The sequence below is a fragment of the Macrosteles quadrilineatus genome, unplaced genomic scaffold (genome assembly GCF_028750875.1).
Source record: "Macrosteles quadrilineatus isolate MER2022 unplaced genomic scaffold, UCM_ALF_1.0 Scaffold_1__1_contigs__length_201487025, whole genome shotgun sequence".
NCBI lineage: Eukaryota > Metazoa > Arthropoda > Insecta > Hemiptera > Cicadellidae > Macrosteles > Macrosteles quadrilineatus.
In genome coordinates this window covers 187,647,136-187,667,312 of record NW_026542594.1, presented here as the reverse complement: position 1 = coordinate 187,667,312, position 20,177 = coordinate 187,647,136, and the positions used below count along the sequence as shown (strand labels likewise).

The window sequence follows — 20,177 nt, the reverse complement described above, 5'->3', positions numbered from 1 at the left end:
ACAAGTCTCTGACGTAGGAAATGGTGAAGGAAGTAGTAAGGCTTGCAGTGCAGAGTGTGGGAACTATCTTTGGCAATTACATTAATGTATCTGCAATCCTAAAGTGCTATGGGAAGAGAGGGAAACAGGTCCACGACGTTGAGGGTGGTGAAGGAAGTAGTAAAGGTGAGCGTGTTGAGTGTGGGAATGGATTAATGTATCTGCAATGCTAAAAGGCTATGGGAAGAGACTGTAGACTGTAGGTTAAAATAACTACGAAGCACGAATCGATACATATTTCGATTCATGCAATCGTTTACAATATAGAAATTTACAACTGAGTTGACAACAGCTGATTTTTACTCCATAGAGGATACAATCTATTTTTACTTCCTAAAGAGTAAAAATGCTACTTTAGACCCGCAACGCATGCTTTAAAAACAACTAGTATTACTGTAGTATGACCAAAACAATATAATATAAACTCTTGATGGCTCCGCTCAATTTTGTGGATGCCTCTGCAAACGCCACCTAGTATTCCACGCAATAAGATAGCAGCCCCTATATTGCATCTCACTAAATACAGGCGCATCTTGAATAATAAAGCAGATAGTGAAATATGAATTACAGGTTAGTCGATGCTGTATTACAAATTCAATACGCACTTATAAAAATACAAGCGAAAAATTTTACTGTTTACGAATTTTCTATCATCTTCTAATCATAAGTTTGTTATTAATTTCTTAGTATATAATAATGTGACATTTTTTACACAAATCCGGTTGTTAGGTGTTTCTTTGCTTTATCGAATCATAAGAATATGCAACTCTAATACCAGAACAACAATTAATAAATTATTGATTAACTGACGTATTTATAATCCTCCTTACTCGCCAACTCTGTTATATCTGTACCTTGCGCGCAACAAGTCAAAATAGTAGGCAATATAAATCTGGTATCAAGTTAGCTACATGTATCACCAGGTCCAAAAATACCAAATTGTTCTTCCCTCAATGTACAAATCCTTAATCACGACCTCATATTCAATCGACTGCATCGTATGAAGATTATTACCTAAAGTTAAAAATTAATACCAATTTTATGTAAAATACCTACTTAAAGTTAAACTACTCTTGGTTGAAACCCAGCAGTAGTCCCTGTAACCACCCATACAAGAGAAATTGGATGTAGCACAGGTAAAAATAAACCTTAAATATGTTGGAAATTTTTTTTACTTTATTCTAACGCTTAATATTTATAGCTTTATTCTAACACCCTGCTTAAATTTAAATCCAATGCGAGAAACCATTTAAGTATTTCCATGATTTAGTTCCAATAGTTCAATTCAATTATTCAAGACAACGAAACACAATTTAGTGCGTATTTTAAACTGAATATGATTGAGTATGGTGCTAGAATCCTTATTTATAATACGCAAAGGCGATTTCTACGAAACACTACTCCTCCGTTAATAATGGACGGATTTTCTTTACAAACGATGTGTCAAAATTAAGTATGTTTTGTGTAGACGCCCCCATTCACCAATTCCTGTAATAAAAGTTCTCTGGCTTTGCCCCACAGGCCATGAAAATCTAATGTATTTCTCATGAAGAAAATATTTTGTCTATTTAACAGACGAATTATTTGTATTAATTACAGCTGCTCAAAGTAAACACATGATACACACAAGAGCGTTCGTTTTCAGGGTCAATAACTGTAGTGGAGTGATTGATTTCACATTATCTTTGATTTGACTCTGTAATCGGAAATTATGATTGTTATTCGTTTTTAAATAACGCCTTTAATACCTTACAATTGCTCGAATTCGAGCAACAGGTGCACTCGTATGGTAAAATCTGTGTAGCTTGGGAAGTAAGATCTTACTACTCTGTGTTTACTGACTTAACATCAGCTGTTTCTCAGTCATGAAAATGTATTAGCCCAATGTTATAGGACAGCTGGGTCCATTAAAAAGCTACTGAGTTTTCTCAAGAACATACCGGCGACCTTTTAATTACTTGGCGATTATTACAAAATCCAGCTACAAAATACAGTGTTTAACAGTGAGATATGTCATTAGAGGAGACATACGGTTTCTGTTGTGAAATCGAATGCAACATTCACCAAAGGTAATTACCAGACACTCGTGTGTTAGCAGAGATCCTCCTCCTGGGATTACAATCTGCTTCAGTGAAATCCTCTCAATAAATACTTCTTCGCCTCTCTCTAAATCCAGGCTCGCCAAACTAATTCTCCTTATGTGTATGTTTTTTATTGAAATCGTGTCCATCGTAACCATGAAGCGAATACAAAAATGGGTTTTTAGAAGGAGGTAAGAACGTAATACTTATATATTGAGTTGTTCTCTTCGTGTTAGTAATTTCAAATTTGTTTAATCCTCCCTATCTATAAACACGTAACCAGTGACTATTATTAATTTGATGAATCTATATTAGACTAATATAACATTTTCAACCTAAGTATTTTTAATGCAGATTCCAAGTGAGGGGTGTACCTAATAGTTCTTCTCGTGGCCTATCATAACAGAGGAGCAAATATAAAAATGCTGCAAATAAAAAAATTTAAATAATATGAGTTAGTAGAAGGATCGTATATCAATATTGAGTTATTTTCTTTCTTCGTGTTATTTCAAAAATTTTGAATCCTCCTTATCTAAACATAGCTAGGGTCTATAACTAATTATATGACTTTATATTAGACTAATAAAACCAATATTTCAACCTAAGTAATTTTCAATACAGATTCCAAATGGGTGGTGTGCCTGGTAATTTTTCTCTTCTTTTTTTTTAAGGGAATGATTGTTTTAATTTCATTGCAAGGCAGCTGTTTACAGTTTACTGCAAACTCCCACCTAAAACTTCTCAAATTCTTGATCCTTTACAAGATTTAAGATTTTCATTACGATTGTTCCTCGACCCTCTTCTTGAACTCTGCAGCATATCCCGGGATCTTGTGTGAATTCTCAGGGAATTCAAATTCCCTTCCATTCAAACCATATTTTGATATCTATTTCCCCTAAGCATATCCCATACAAGAGGCTTTTCACTGCAATTCCCATCCTGTTCCATTGGAAGATCCAGTGACTCCTAATACAGTTTACCTTTTCCTAGCACTTTCTCATAATTCTTAGTGTTGCTTCTCTTGACAGTTTCTACAGTTTTGTCCTCTGTTTCAGATCAAATGCGCGGGTGAGAGAGAGCGCGGAGGATGGGGCGGGGACAGAGCCCTATGGAGTTCGGTTAGGCCCGACCCCTGGCCAGCCCCGAACCGCCATGGAGCCCGCCGACCGCGCTCATCGGCCTCTTGCATTTGACAAGGTCAGTACAGCTACATACAACTGCTACCTACCTAAGATTTGACTACATTGCATAGTTTTCTATAATTAAATGTATCCATTGCATGTATTTTAAAATTAAAAACTGTAGCTAAATGGTTTATGTTACCTGGCTTCGTCAAGTGATTAATTAATCACGGGGAACATGTGTGGCGAAGCCGGAAGATGAGTCATGAATTATTATGACCAAATTGGTTAGATGACTTATTGACGTGTTTGTCAATAGGTGTTTGTTCAGGTAGGTTTGAACCTACCTGAACATGGACTTTTAAGTCTGAAACTATAGTAGTAATCTACTGAAGCAGGATCACTTGACGAAGCCAGGTAACATAAACCATTTAGCTTAAATTTAGTGATCCAGAGGCTACCTCACCATAAAAACTGTAGTGATTTTTTAATAGAGAATTTAATAAACTATCCACATGTAACAGTAATAACCTGTTTAGTATCTCAGTATAATCACAGCAAACATACTACTATAAGGTTATAGTAGTATGTTTTCTGTGGTAGAATGGAGAAAAAAGTTTCATATGACAGTGTAATACTAGTGGATCAACCAAAGTTGCAAACCGCTGCAATCGGGGATCGTTTGGAGATTAATGAATCCCAATTAGTTTGTCCTCAGAGGCGCAAAGAACTTCACTCATTCATCAATTTGTCCCCTACAATCCTACAATCCTACTTGAGTACGTCTGTGTCGAGAGCTCGACAGATTAGCAATATTCAATGCAAACGTTAAATGTTGCAATTGGAAATTAAATAATTTTACAAACCGACAAGACCATTACATTGTAAAGCTTATTCTAATTCATTTACATATGTAAAATTCGTTTCCTCACTGTTTGGTGGAAATATCTCTGGATATGTTTATCTTCGTTTATGGAGATTTAGTGAACATGTGTTAAACATTTTCGAACCTTTAAAATTTAGCTGAATATAGCGCAAACAATGTTTGCTCAAGATATACCTTGAAATAAAGCATGCATCCATACTGAAGCAGGAGACTGGACATTGAGGTGTTGTTATTGATAGCCCTTATCACTGTATAATGTCCACACCAATGGCATTGACATGAAGTACGAATCTATAATGGAGCTGGAGGTTAGACAATGGAGGTATTGTTATTGATAGCCCTTATCACTGTATAATGTCCACACCAATGGCCTTGACATGAAGTACAAATCTATAATGGAGCTGGAGGTTATACAATGGAGGTATTGTTATTGATAGCCCTTATCACTGTATAATGTCCACACCAACGGCATTGACATGAAGTACAAATCTATAATGGAGCTGGAGGTTAGACAATGGAGGTATTGTTATTGATAGCCCTTATCACTGTATAATGTCCACACCAACGGTCTTGACATGAAGTACGAATCTATAATGGAGCTGGAGGTTAGACAATGGAGGTATTGTTATTGATAGCCCTTATCACTGTATAATGTCCACACCAACGGTCTTGACATGAAGTACGAATCTATAATGGAGCTGGAGGTTAGACAATTGAGGTATTGTTATTGATAGCCCTTATCACTGTATAATGTCCACACCAATGGTATTGACATGAAGTACAAATCTATAATGGAGCTGGAGGTTAGACAATGGAGGTATTGTTATTGATAGCCCTTGTCACTGTATAATGTCCACACCAACGGCATTGACATGAAGTACGAATCAATAATGGACCTGGAGGTTAGACAATGGAGGTATTGTTATTGATAGCCCTTATCACTGTATAATATCCACACCAACGGCATTGACATGAAGTACGAATCAATAATGGACCTGGAGGTTAGACAATGGAGGTATTGTTATTGATAGCCCTTATCACTGTATAATGTCCACACCAATGGCATTGACATGAAGGACAAATCTATAATGGACCTGGAGGTTAGACAATGGAGGTATTGTTATTGATAGCCCTTATCACTGTATAATGTCCACACCAATGGCCTTGACATGAAGTACAAATCTATAATGGAGCTGGAGGTTAGACAATGGAGGTATTGTTATTGATAGCCCTTATCACTGTATAATGTCCACACCAATGGCCTTGACATGAAGTACAAATCTATAATGGAGCTGGAGGTTAGACAATGGAGGTATTGTTATTGATAGCCCTTATCACTGTATAATGTCCACACCAACGGCATTGACATGAAGTACAAATCTATAATGGAGCTGGAGGTTAGACAATGGAGGTATTGTTATTGATAGCCCTTATCACTGTATAATGTCCACACCAACGGCATTGACATGAAGTACAAATCTATAATGGAGCTGGAGGTTAGACAATGGAGGTATTGTTATTGATAGCCCTTATCACTGTATAATGTCCACACCAATGGCCTTGACATGAAGTACAAATCTATAATGGAGCTGGAGGTTATACAATGGAGGTATTGTTATTGATAGCCCTTATCACTGTATAATGTCCACACCAACGGCATTGACATAAAGTACAAATCTATAATGGAGCTGGAGGTTAGACAATGGAGGTATTGTTATTGATAGCCCTTATCACTGTATAATGTCCACACCAACGGCATTGACATGAAGTACAAATCTATAATGGACCTGGAGGTTAGACAATGGAGGTATTGTTATTGATAGCCCTTATCACTGTATAATGTCCACACCAATGGCCTTGACATGAAGTACAAATCTATAATGGAGCTGGAGGTTAGACAATGGAGGTATTGTTATTGATAGCCCTTATCACTGTATAATGTCCACACCAATGGCCTTGACATGAAGTACAAATCTATAATGGAGCTGGAGGTTAGACAATGGAGGTATTGTTATTGATAGCCCTTATCACTGTATAATGTCCACACCAACGGCATTGACATGAAGTACAAATCTATAATGGAGCTGGAGGTTAGACAATGGAGGTATTGTTATTGATAGCCCTTATCACTGTATAATGTCCACACCAACGGCATTGACATGAAGTACAAATCTATAATGGAGCTGGAGGTTAGACAATGGAGGTATTGTTATTGATAGCCCTTATCACTGTATAATGTCCACACCAATGGCCTTGACATGAAGTACAAATCTATAATGGAGCTGGAGGTTATACAATGGAGGTATTGTTATTGATAGCCCTTATCACTGTATAATGTCCACACCAACGGCATTGACATGAAGTACAAATCTATAATGGAGCTGGAGGTTAGACAATGGAGGTATTGTTATTGATAGCCCTTATCACTGTATAATGTCCACACCAACGGCATTGACATGAAGTACAAATCTATAATGGAGCTGGAGGTTAGACAATGGAGGTATTGTTATTGATAGCCCTTATCACTGTATAATGTCCACACCAACGGCATTGACATGAAGTACAAATCTATAATGGAGCTGGAGGTTAGACAATGGAGGTATTGTTATTGATAGCCCTTATCACTGTATAATGTCCACACCAATGGCCTTGACATGAAGTACAAATCCATGATGGATAGACAATGGATTGATACCATGACATCGCTTATCACTGTAGGCTGTCCACACCAAAGATCTAGAAATTAAATGTAGGTTTTTAACGGGACTGTAAGATTTGTTTTTAATATTTTTTCACTAAAACTATTATTTCTGTATTCATTTAACACTAATTAAACAGTACCTACATTTATTTAAAACCCTTGTTTTAAATTGATTATAGCCCACTAGTCACTACTTATTCACTAATTATTTATTCCGGGTGTTATCGACAACAGCTGATTGTAAATTGCATTCCATTGTTTGTATTGTAAATAACACTCCTGTCAAATACAAACATTAACACTCATTTCTATTGTTTTCCTATTTAATATATTTTACAGTTAAACCAAAAGGGAGTTTTGTCCGTAAGGTAAATGTTTGCTTAAAAACTCACTTTGATTATTTTATAAAAATTATCCTAAAAATTAAAGCGTTTTTTACAAATATTGAACTACACACACTTGTATAAATATACACAACTACTGTGGTAAAAATACTTAACAAATTACCCAATTTAGGCGGTTTTAGGGGAAGAAATCTATCCCCTCCACTTGATCCTACTATAAACAATTTCGCAACAGCTGGTGTTTGCCAAAACGTAGCTGCAACATATACATTAGGGAAAAAAGTAGTGGAAGAACTTCCCATAAAACCGCTTATATTTTGTGAACGGACTATAGTAATACAAACAATTTATTCCTATCTTAAGGTGCCACTAGTGACCAAATCTATCTCTAACGTTCTTATTCGTTTCAAAGTGTTCCACAGTGAAAATAAACTGTTCTTAAAACGTAATATACCACTTTAAAGCCTTCAAACTAAAACACATATCATTCCAATACAACGGTCGCTATTCTACGTGATATATGGGTGAATGGGCACAAAACAGGCTTCACTGCCAATACAACTCTAGCGCAACTGTAAATGGGAAAAGTTTCAGTATTGCATGTCCTTGATTGTCAATGATCTCGAAAACTGTCGGTATGACGTTTATTTTCTAGAAAAACGGGCAACTGAAAAACGGGTCAAAACTGATGTGTGCTTGACCTATTTTGTTTATGTTCAAAATAACGTTTAAACGGTCTCTTATGTCGAACAAGAGTAATTATGCGAAAATATGACATGAAACTTTAGGAAGTTTTTTTTTTTACTCTGGAAGTTTAGAAATCAGAAATATTGTTATCAGTATTACAAACTATATAGTCTCTTCATTGGTTGTTGTTGTTGTTTTTTTTCCTGTAGGATGGACTAAATAACGATACTAAAGTTATGGTTTCAAGGGATTTTATATTTAAAATTCTTCAATAATTTCCAGAAAATCGTCAGCAACACGGCTAAAAATGATTATTTTGTTGGGCGTTGTAATATTTTACCAGATACTTTATTAAATACATAAAGGATAAAAGATAAGGAGGTCTAAGGGTTCAGTTTCAAAATAGTCTTACTATGGTTTGATACAATTGTTAAAAAGTTCGAAATCCATGTAATTTTTACTCCACACGATTAGTGAGAGCATTGAAATCAATAATTCCCTGATAATGTTCAGAAAGCTGAGTGCATAGAGCTCACCTGACAATCAGAAGTTTGCCAGTTCAATTCAAACTCAAAATCATTTTTTGTTTCGAAACTGGACCCAGCTTTCTTTGACGTTTGTGCCTAAATAACCTGCTGATCTTAGTCAGTAACAAAGCTGTCATTTCGTTACTACAACAATCATCGTTAGTTATTCTTCTTCACGTTCCTTCATGTGTCGGCGTCATATAAACGAAATCCTAAACTCTATGGACTAAAACTGAGTAATAATAGTCAAAGCAGACAAACTCCCAAAGCCTTTGCCGAGGTGACGACGCATCGAGTTAAGCTTTCTGTGTTTTTGTGGTGAACTAAAGCCGGGCCTAAACATCTTTGTTGCTTAATCTTCCCTTCATGTATACGTAAATCTTTTTATCCTCATAAATTTCCCATCGTTTGTTGCACTAACTGCATTTTTATCAGCTTAGTAGTCGTGTTTGTTTTTTGTTAATGTGTTGAAAATAAAATATGAAAAATAAAATATATAGCCAATCCTATACTGTAAAAAACTACCGATTTTATATAGAATTGTTTTATGTTTTCTTTAGGCGTCAGTTACATCTTATAAATCAACTATAAATCGTCTCTAGAGCGACGACTAGCGTACAAAGAAGGCAGAAATATTTAGACTTTCAACCAACACGTTTCTTTAGCTGTGAGAGTTCTTCGGTTAAAACTTGATGTGCGCTTTTGTGGTCAAACTTCACCTACAAACCAACCATTTATAATATTTAGGTTTACTAGCAAAGAGATGCTTAGACTTACCTTTAAGTGTTGGTAACTTTAATTTTTTATAATTGTAAATAATAAAAGAACCATAAACACATTTCATTTTCCATTTTAATATTTTTAAATTGTACTTCCATTGGGAATGGATCCGGGAGTTTCGTCTTGTTGTACTTGTAGTGGTGTTGTAGTAATAAAATTTTTTATTTTGCTCTATAACACATATACATTTTATATTTGAGATATTTAGACGTTTTTAAACGTTTTCGCCCATATTTGAACGTAATAATTCAAACTTAAATAGGTCAAAAGTGCGTTTTATCGTCAGAAAATGTTATGAGACCAAAACAGTACTAGTTTTGTTCGAGTTTAATTTCCGTCACCCATAAACATTGTATATTTTCCACCACATCGCAACAACATATTTGAAAAGCTACACAATTACCCAGCCGAACACTACAAAGGTAAATAAATAAACTGAAGGAGACAGTAGTGCACGATACAAAGTAATGTCTAAATGCGGGTCGATAGTTGCTTGAATTATTGACAGTACAACTCCCAGCGGCGACAAACGCCTTTTGTGTCTCCACACAATATGGTAATGGCAATGGTTTAATTATATCCTTACAAAGTTCGTACAAGTTCTTGTGTGTTCCAAGAAGAGGTTTATATGTTTGATTTTATATTGAAAGACCAAGTTTGCCCCGAAAGCATTGAAATTAACCAGAATTTCTAGAATTCTAAAATTATTTGTTTTGAAAATATTATATAAACTTGTCTATTTCCTATTATATGCCGAACAAAATGACTGCATATTGAAAATTCATCAAATTTGCTTCCTATTAAAACTATTTTATATTACCGGATTTGTTTACTGGGTTGCAGTCTTGCTTCTAATTGTTGAACAGCTGTTTGAAGAATTCAGCTTGAACCATAAACATAATTAACCCCTCAACATGCAAACACAACTTAACCATAATATGCCAACAATTAATAATGGTGATGACAGGGCCATGTTGAAGGTATGCTTCGGTGGCCTCTATTGTAAGGCGATATTGGAGTGAGGCGTTCCCCTTTGTGTCTGCATTCCTCTGAGAGATTTCTAGGTTAAATACTAAACACCGATAAACCCATAAAATTATAGAAACAAAGGTAGAACATCATTCTTATATATAATACGTGAAGGTTATTTCTACGAAACACTTCTCGGTTAATAATGGATGGATTTTTACAAACGATGTGTTAAAATATAGTTATTTGTGCAACTAGTGAGAAAAGTGAGCAATTGGCTCACTCGAGAGAAATACTTACTCACGAGCCGTAGGCGAGTGAGGAATGGTTTCTCGAGTGAGGCAGTTGCACTTTGAACTCGAGTTGCACATTATACTTTTCCTACAGTTACCATAAAACAAATAAATTGGTGAAGAAACATAACCTATTTTTACACAGAAGTGAACTTTTAATATAACATTTAATGTGAAGTGACAAAAACAACAGTACAACAGCTGACCAGCTGATTTACAGCCAGTGCTGCCAACGTATTTCGCGCGCATACGACGTTGCCTGCATGTTACGCGCTCACTATTTCGTGCCTTCACATTGCAAATCTGGAGTGAGACAAAGTAATTAGAGTGAGACAATGTTAACATTGTCTCACTGATGAGCGAATTGGCCACTTTGCTTTCTCAAATCACTTTGTCCCACAGATCTTCAAAATCCCAATGTATTTCTTATGAAGAAAAGGTTTTGAAATAACGCCTTCGCAATTGCTCGAATTCGAGCAACAGGTGCACTAGTTTATATAGAGTACCTGGGGACCGAGCTTTGCTCGGGGAAAATCATTAGTTTACTCTGAAAGCAGTTTAGTATTGCAGATACATTAATCCACTCCCAAACTCCACACTGCTCACCTTTACTACTTCCTTCACCACGTTGTGGACCTGTTTGTCCTCCTTCCCTATACCATTTTAGAATTGCAGATACATAAATGCCACAGATAGTTCTCACACTCTGCACTGCTAGCCTTACTACTTCCCTCACTACTTCCTACGTCGCCGACCTGTTTCCTTCCCTTCCCTCGGCATTTTAGGTTTGCAGATACCTTAATCTAATCGTCATAAACAGTTCCCACACTCCGGAATGCTTGCCTTTACTACTTCCTTCACCACTTTCTACGTCGTGGACTAGTTTCCCTCCCTTCCCATAGCATTTTAGGATTGTAGATACCTTAATCTAATCCTTATTAACAGTTCCCACAGTCCGGACAGCTCGCATTTACTACTTCCTTTACCACTTCCTTCGTCGTGGACCTCTTTTCTTCCCTTCCCATTGCATTTTAAGATTGCAGATACCTTAATCTCATCATCATAAACAGTTCCCACAATCCACACTGCTAGCCTTTACTATTTCCTTCACGACTTCCTTCGTCGCGCACCTATTTCCCTCCCTTCCTATAGCATTTTAGGTTTGCAGATACCTTAATCTAATCGTCATAAAAAGTTCCCACACTCCGGACTGCTTGCCTTTACTACTTCCTTCAACACTTCCTACGTCACGGACCTGTTTCGCTCCCTTCTTATAGCATTTTAGGATTGTACATAACTCCAATTAAGTGGAATTGGCACCTTACGTTCCAACCTTAATGTAATCTTCATTAATAGATCCCAAACTCCGGCTAGCTTGCCTTGACCACTTCCTTCACCACTTCCTACGTCGTGGACCTGTTTTCCTCCCTTCCCATAGCATTTTAGGATTGCAGATACATTAATCTAATCATCATAAACAGTTCCCACACTCCGGACAGCACGCCTTGACTACTTCCCTCACTACTTCCTACGTTGCCGACCTGTTTCCCTCCCTTCCCACGGCATTTTAGGTTTGCAGATACTTTAATCTAATCGTCATAAACAGTTCCCACACTCCGGAATGCTTGCCTTTACTACTTCCGTCACCACTTCCTACGTCGTGGACCAGTTTCCCTCCCTTACCATAGCATTTTAGGATTGTAGATACCTTAATCTAATCCTTATTAACAGTTCCCACACTCCGGACAGCTCGCCTTTACTACTTCCTTTACCACTTCCTACGTCGTGGACCTGTTTTCCTCCCTTCCCATTGCATTTAAGATTGCAAATACCTTAATCTAATCGTCATACAGTTCCCACACTCCGGACTGTTTGCTTTTACTACTTCCTTCACCACTTTCTACGTCGCGGACCTGTTTCCCTACCTTCCCATCGCATTTTAGGATTGCAGATACCTTAATCTAATCGTCATAAACAGTTCCCACACTCCACACTGCTAGCCTTTATTACAATCATAGATAAAAAAGTCCTGCTACAATGTATCGAGTAATCTTCAGTATAATCTTTGCTTAATAGTAACAGCTGATGTTTTTCCTTTTGTACTGTATTTTGTAATTTCTAAAATACTGTGGATAGACTACTTACAAGTCTTTTGTTTACTTTTTCCTTGTTATTCAATTCAACCAACATGGTTACTAAGCAACCCATAAGACTAATGTTAAAAAAATGTGACTTTCAGTTTCATTTTTCTACGTAATTAGATTTTTGTTGGCAGTTCTAAGTGCAGTAAACTCGTTTTTAGGCCAAAAATAAGCTATTTACAAGATTTGAAGAAAATCGTCGGAGCCGTTTTCGAGATCTTTCTGCAAGCAAGCAAGCAAGCATACATACAAGCAAACATTGCTCGTATTAGAGTATAGGATTAGCTGTGGCCAATACCTTTGCTATGAATGTATGTATAAGAAACATTCACACAACGGGCAAAAACGTGACATTTTAACTCAGTTGTTAAGAATACTTTTACACTAGTTTCTATGGTTATATCATTTTTTGACTTTCAGTTTGGCTTGTTCAAAAAGTCGGTGTGTAAAATATAAATCAGCGATTAACAGCACTACAGTATACTAGAGTCTCAATTCAAATAGGTTTATTTTTTTTTCTAAAACTAGCCCGAATTTAGACATTGAGTGGAGTGAGTAGTTCTATCTTAGTCAAGATACCACCGCGTTTGTGTATGTGTAACATTTTTCAATGCTGAATAAAATGGTACAGGGAATTGGATAATGTAAACAGTAGATATATAGGGGGAGCTGTTTAATTTAAACTAGTGTACATGTTGCTCGAAATCGAGCAATTGCAAAGAAGTACAGGAGTTACATATAAACAAATGACTTGTTAAAAAACTAATAACAGTCATAATTTCCGATGATTTTAAAAGAGTCAACTAAAAGATTATTAACTAATGGAAATACTCACAATTTACATAACAGTCCTATTCCAGTTTAAAGGGTTATTTTTTAACTATCAAACTGCCCATGGACGGGAAATGGTAAGCTTACAATTTAAGTCAAAATAAAAAGTCTGTCAGCTTTTATAATGTACTGTACCTAAGTTATTTAGCCAATTTGTAGACAATAAGGTGTAGGCTACAAACTCTACAGAACTCTCATGCTTCCATGGGGATCAACTAATTATTAATATTTAATTCCTGACAACAGCTGGAGTTTCAAAACAATGTTTGTTTCCCGTGTTAATCTTATGGAGAAATACGAAACTTTAAAGGGTCCCAGGGCCTCACTCTCTAATTATTTACCTAAAAAGAAAGTTTCCTGCACAACTTCACGTTACGCTCTTTCTAATGACACCAAAAACATGTCAATCGGTTCAGTAGTTTCGGAGGAATAATTGTCACAAAAATCGTGCTTGCGTATTAAATACCTAAGTACTAGAGGTCGTCCAGTGGCCGAAACTCGACCAAAAATATTTAATGTACAGACTTCTTTATTTTCATTCCACACTTTGAATAGAACATGTGATTGGAGTTTCCTTCATTTGTTTTGATTTTCTGTTTATATTTTGTTTTTATTTCGTCACCAGCATGGCAACTCATAATATCCATGTTAAATTTTTCAAAATTTTAAATTCATTTTTTGTGCTTATTTTTGAGCCTATTTTAATTTATAAAGGGATTCTGCACACCTACAGGAAAATAGCTTTCTAACAGTACGCGTAGATTTTCCCTACGATGCACACGAGCTGAGAAAAAAGGTTTTAAAGAAACATGCTTGCCTATTAATATATAGATAGATAGATTACTTTGTTCACTTATTACACAATTCAGTTGTTGGTAACTAATTTTATTCTGAAATGCTTTGCAACGAGTTTAACACTAGGATGGCGAAGTAATTTCAAATTCCTTAAATATCTTGGTGAACATTTGTTTTACCAAGAGCTACACCGCAATAACATTTTAATTTTCTCTCAACGATTTTGAAACAAACAATTGCCCTTCAGTGGTTGAGTAGTGCAAATTACGGAAAGTAAATAAAAGAGACAGTCTTGGTTACAAGTCTTGGTTACAAGTCTTATAACACTTAAAACATATATTTACGCTTATACTGTTACTCACATGATGGTAAATATACAAAAAAATGGTAAGTGGTGATCGATTTTGATTGGACACTTCAATCATCATCAGACCCAATAGGCGAATGCTGCAAATGCTAATACAATAAAACAAATCTAATAACCAAGTACCAAGTTTCCTTTGTTTAAGTGCACCGAGTCAAATGGTGGATCTAAAACAAAGCCAGAACAGTGTGGGTCGACCTGGGTTCATAAAATGGCCAATTTGCGACCGTGGGTCCCCGATTAATTAACACAGAGCAATCGATGGCTTACTGTTACTGTTGTAGCTCTACAAACCTCTACTAACGTTACAGCTGCATGTATTCACCAATCGTCCAATGAAACAACATTCGCAAGTATCTAAAAGTTTAGTTGATAAACCTACAATATGTTATAGTGTAATTCTTTTTCCCAATTGATGTAACAGTGTTTCATTACAAGCCTTCCCTTGATAACTCGCTTTAATTTCTTAATGTGTCTATTAATCATTAGTTGTTTTGTTTTGCAGACCATTTACTTAACTGTAACAGCTATAGTCTACAAACCTTTATAAAGTTTTAATTTAATAGTGGTTTATAAATCATCATAAAATAATTGTGTCAATCACCATCCTCTCTGTGTTATTTGTTAAACTCGTCTAACTGTCTCTTAAAGTAGTTCAATTTAATTAAAACCCCACAATGACTTATACAGTGTGGTAGAAAAGTCCCGGAACGGTTCAATATATTTGTTACCAATATAGATAAAAGTAATGATACCGGGTATATAAATAATAGCTATAAATGTCTATTGTCTTAAGCTATTATCACTTTTTCATGCCTTAAGGGGGGCGGCCCACGAGGAGTCAGACAAAATTTTCTAAATAGCAGCATTGGTATCTAATTAAAGGTCTTAGTTAGTAGAATACATTGCCAAAAACCCGTATCTTTACTTTATCTATATTGGTACCAAATATATTTACTCGTTCCGGGACTTTTCTACCACACTGTATACTACTTTATAGATTTTGGTAGCAAAGTTCCCAAATATATATTTTCTTCATTTTTGTAAGGTAGAATAGATGGACTTTCCTTAGGCCTATATGTAAGTGTTTTAGCTACACTACGTTTTGGTAGGTAAAGAAACGTAACACCCCCCCCCCCCCAAACGTGGTGTATTTAAACACTTTGCAATAGGAAAAGGTGATCAATTTTACCTCCAAATTAAAATAATTATCTTTGGAAAATGAGCTTTGAAAACTACAGTATACCTTTGTCATATTTTGTTCTCACACAACATTTGTTCATCGTTAAATGATTCAGTGTGTAAAAACATGAAAAGTACAACCAATCTGGGTTGAGATACAAACCCGCCTCGAGAGACCTGTTGAAACTCAGTCAGTTCACTGTTAACGCTTTCAGTGGTGATAATCAGCTCATTTTATCATCTTTCATTTATACATTACACTTAACACTTTCATTGAAGATACGGGTCCAGATTTGCTTTAGAATAACCTTTCAACATGGAAACATTTGGTGTTATGAGAATTCTCAAACCGTATCCTACCTGTATGTATCGATAATGTATTATCAATTGATTAGAAATGGTGTTGAGCAATTTTTGCTGACCCTATTAGATTTATTAAAATAACGTTGTTTTCTTGGTAACACTTTGTTTTGTTTTCGTTTTATGAGCTTAATTGGTGCTGTAAGACCGATGCATAAATGTGAAAGATCTTAACCATAAATTTGGTTCAATATGTTAAATAGTCATTCAAATGTAACTACAATTATTATGGATGGTTTAAACCATTCTTCGTTACCCAAAACTTGAAAGGTATATATGATAGGCCTACTATTGTTTAAAATCAAAATGAGTTAGAATGGACCAACTTGAAAACTTTTAGGAATCCTTAAAATCATGAGTAAAATGATAAGTTTTATATTTCTAAAACAATTTTAGTGTTTTCAAAGAAATAAAGTAGGCCTACTATATTGGATTTATTTTAAAATATTGTAAATGTTGTGTTTTACTTCAAAGCAAAATTATTTGTGGCCCATATCAATTGAACCAATTGATTCTGTAAGTTTTCATGCGAACTTTAACTTAAGTCAAATTCAACATTTCCAATAACCGAGCGATAGACGGAATAACAAAGTTACACTAATAAATAGGAAGACGGCTTCCCCTCTCGACTTCCGTTTCAGGGATGAATTTCCGGTTGAAGGTTCCTCTAGAGCAATGTTCCCGAAGGAAACAGATTCCGTTCAAAATTCTTGCGATGGTTAAGAAGCTACTGTTACCATCCCCTTGATGCTGTATTTATAAACAATGTAAAAAAACCTGGTGGAAGTTCTATGTGTTTTAAAAAGTCTTTACAAAACTCCCTATTAAAACAGCTGATCAATTTATTTCATTGTTGCAATTTACACCTTTATACACTACACAGTAAACAGCTGGTCAAAGAAATTTAAAAAGTACCGATTTTGAAAACAACTTGCACATACAACCTTATACATTTCAAGATAATAAGATTCGAGCATAATCAATCACATTGGTCTGAACATAGTCTAATAAATTCCGTTTACATCAATGTTTAATAAAATAAATATTAAAACGTAATTTAAAACAATACCACACTTAACTCGACATACCGTTAACTTCTTGGATGATTGAAAATTTACTGTATATAAATAAAATGATATCTACTCCCAAAGTAGACTAATTTATTAATGACTAGCTGTACCCGCGGGCTTTGCCCCGTTTAACTTTATAAGTGAGCTCGTTCGCATGGCTCAATCACGTCCTGGTTGAAGTTCGTTCGCTACGCTCACTCACTTTTAGGTTGGAGCTCGTTCGCTGCGCTCACTTGCCTTCAGGTTAGCTCGTTCGCTACGCTAACTCGCCTCCAGGTTGAAGTTCGTTCGCCACGCTCACTCACCTTTTGGTTGCAAATTAGCTGTTGTCATAAATGTAAAAGAAATAATAGTGCTGCACCCTGTTGGTAATCCTTGTAACTTTAATGCTATTGAACATCATAGAACAGAACCAACTTGTTTAATTGAAACAGCTGTTAAGATTCATTAATCCCATTTAAATATGAGTACTCATAAGGTTAACATGGGAAACTCCAGAGCCACTGGGGTGGAGCCCGAGAGTCCGATCAGAATAAAAACAGCTTAGTTTTCCTATTTAATGCCTAAAGAATCAGTGTACCAAATTTCAGCCTCCTACATAAATGGGAAGTAAGAGAATTAGTGATGAGTGAGTGAGTCAGTCAGTGAGTCAGTGAGGGCTTTGCCTTTTATATATATATAGATAACTAGTTATGGATCGTGTTGTTATGGTTTTTTAAAATATTTTTTTGTAATTTTATTTACTCTTTCTCGCCATGTTACATATTGAACAGGGTTCAGTTTTCGGTTCGCTTTGGCAGAAAGTTCTCAGGGAACTTGAGAATTAATTAGTCAAGTCAGACGAATCCTTGGAAGGCCCTTCAAATAGAGAATTTCTAGGAAACTTGAGCCAAGATATTTATCACCTTACATTGCTGTGAAGCTAAATTGTAAATTTTTGTCATTTGCAAATATTACATAAAAACCTAACATACAATAAAACACTGTAGAAATGCATGGTGTCAAAAAATGTAAAGAAGTACGATTTAAAACGAACGTACACTTTACTTTCATATAGTTTTACTTTTAAATAAGTGATAACTTTAGTTATCAAATGGTAATACAAAATACTCTTATTTTATCTTAACATAGCTTTCAGTTCACATTTGCTTTATTTGATAAATTTATTATTTGTGTTTTGCCACACCACTGATTAAATTAAACCAAGGAAAATATCATAAAACTAAGCAGTACACAGTGTTCTTTTGTTTCTAAAATCAATGTAATATCTGTTACTATGTTTACTTAATGTTAAGTGTGAAAATTTAAAGGCAATGGACTGTGGAACTGATTAAAAGAACTGGTTTGTATATTAAGTTGTTTGTTGATATTTTTGTAGAGTAGAATCAGAGATGCAATGAAACATATCGATGGTTAGAAGCACACATGTAGTATGTCCATTTTTTTTGTAAAATGAGATACCGCTACCACTGAATTGGTGGAGTCTTCATCTTTACAACTGCACACTCGTTATATGTCCAATATAACCCAAAAATTTTAAATAAATAACAAAAGAAAATACAGAGTCTTGAGTATTGACTCATTATAAAGTGCACACCTGTGTTATGTCCTTAAGTTTTACAGAGTAATAGTAGCTTTATTACTGGGTATCTTGGTTTGTGTGCACACACATCTTATGTCCGGACGTACAACTCTTGTGCAGAAGAATATGTTGTTGTGTTGCTCACAGGGTATTACACAACTGGACATGGAACTGTTGTGCAGTAAGATTTTATTCCTCTGTGGTCAAGCAGCTGATTGTAAGTACATACCAGATTTATTTTTATGCACACATGCCACATGTCCGGGACATAAAACTGTTGTGCAGAATACGCTTGTACTTTAATTCCAACAGTTCGTTAAACATCTGGACATGGAACTGTTGTGCAGTAAGATTTTATTCTTCTATGTTGGCTTTATCAGTTTTTAAAGAAAGGATTGTTTAAAAATGGATCCTAAAAGTCGAGGATTGAAAATGTTGGAGATTTTAAAGCAGAAAACAGATGTAAATGCTCATCACAAACTATTTACAAAGGTGGAAAATATTTCAGCTTTGCTATGCTCCCCTACAGGTAAGCCAGAAGTGCTAAAAAGAAACACAGAAATGTATGTCAAAAGTTCCTTTGTGCCTTATTTCAGATAAGCACTCAAATAATTTAACTGGCTTTGGAAAAAACATCTTCAAGTAGAGTATTTTTATGAGAAGATGGTAGGAAAGGCAGGCCCGTTCCAAATGCTTCAAAGCCTGAGGAAATAGAACATGTTAAAAAACACATAGACAGTTTCCAAGGATGGAGTCGCACTATTGTAGGAAGGACTAAAAAAAACTCTGTCTCTCTCCAGAGTTAAATGTTTCTGAACTTTACAGATAGTATGTGACGAGTTTGCACAAAGGAAAACGTAAATCCTGTAAAAAATGGTGTGTTTCATTCAGTTTTCAAATCCTATGATCCTCCCCTGACAACATTTGTCCCTAAAAAAGATCAATGTTCCAAATGTAACCAGTATTGTGCTTCAGTATCGGGCTGCTGAAGATAAAACTAAATTTGGTGAGAACTACGAAACACATGCAAGGCGAAAAACAGAAGCAATGGACATGAAGAAGAAAGACATGAACTCTAAAGAAAAAGATCAAGTAACAGCTACTTTTGATTTACAAGCTGTGTTGATGGTACCATTTGCTGGGGACTGTAAAATTTACTATAAACGGAAACTTTCTGTTTACAATTTCACAATTTTAGATTCTAATTCAGATGGATTCTGTCATGTATGGGACAAGAGGAATGGAATGAATGGTTCAAGTGAAATCCGTACAGGCCTTATAATATACATGAAAAACCTACCTACTCATTTCAAACATGTTACAACCTATTCTGACACATGTGGAGGGCAAAACAGAAATCAGTTCATAGGCTCTGCAATTGCAATGTTGTATATTGTAAATAAGACAAACATTGAAAGAAAATG

General features: G+C 35.5%; 1 protein-coding gene across 5 annotated transcripts in view; it reads left to right on the top strand.

Annotated features, from left to right (window-relative positions):
- The window catches only part of LOC128992122 (regulator of G-protein signaling 7-like), a 119,271-nt gene that overhangs the window by 31,797 nt on the left and 67,297 nt on the right, over positions 1-20,177 (top strand). For all 5 annotated transcript variants that reach the window (XR_008490697.1, XM_054415568.1, XM_054415577.1 and 2 more), the window contains one exon: positions 3,176-3,317. Coding sequence is in view for 4 of the 5 variants with exons in the window: in XM_054415568.1 (XP_054271543.1) it covers positions 3,273-3,317 (45 nt within the window). In the remaining variant the exon portion in view is untranslated. The remainder of the gene's footprint in view (positions 1-3,175; positions 3,318-20,177) is intronic.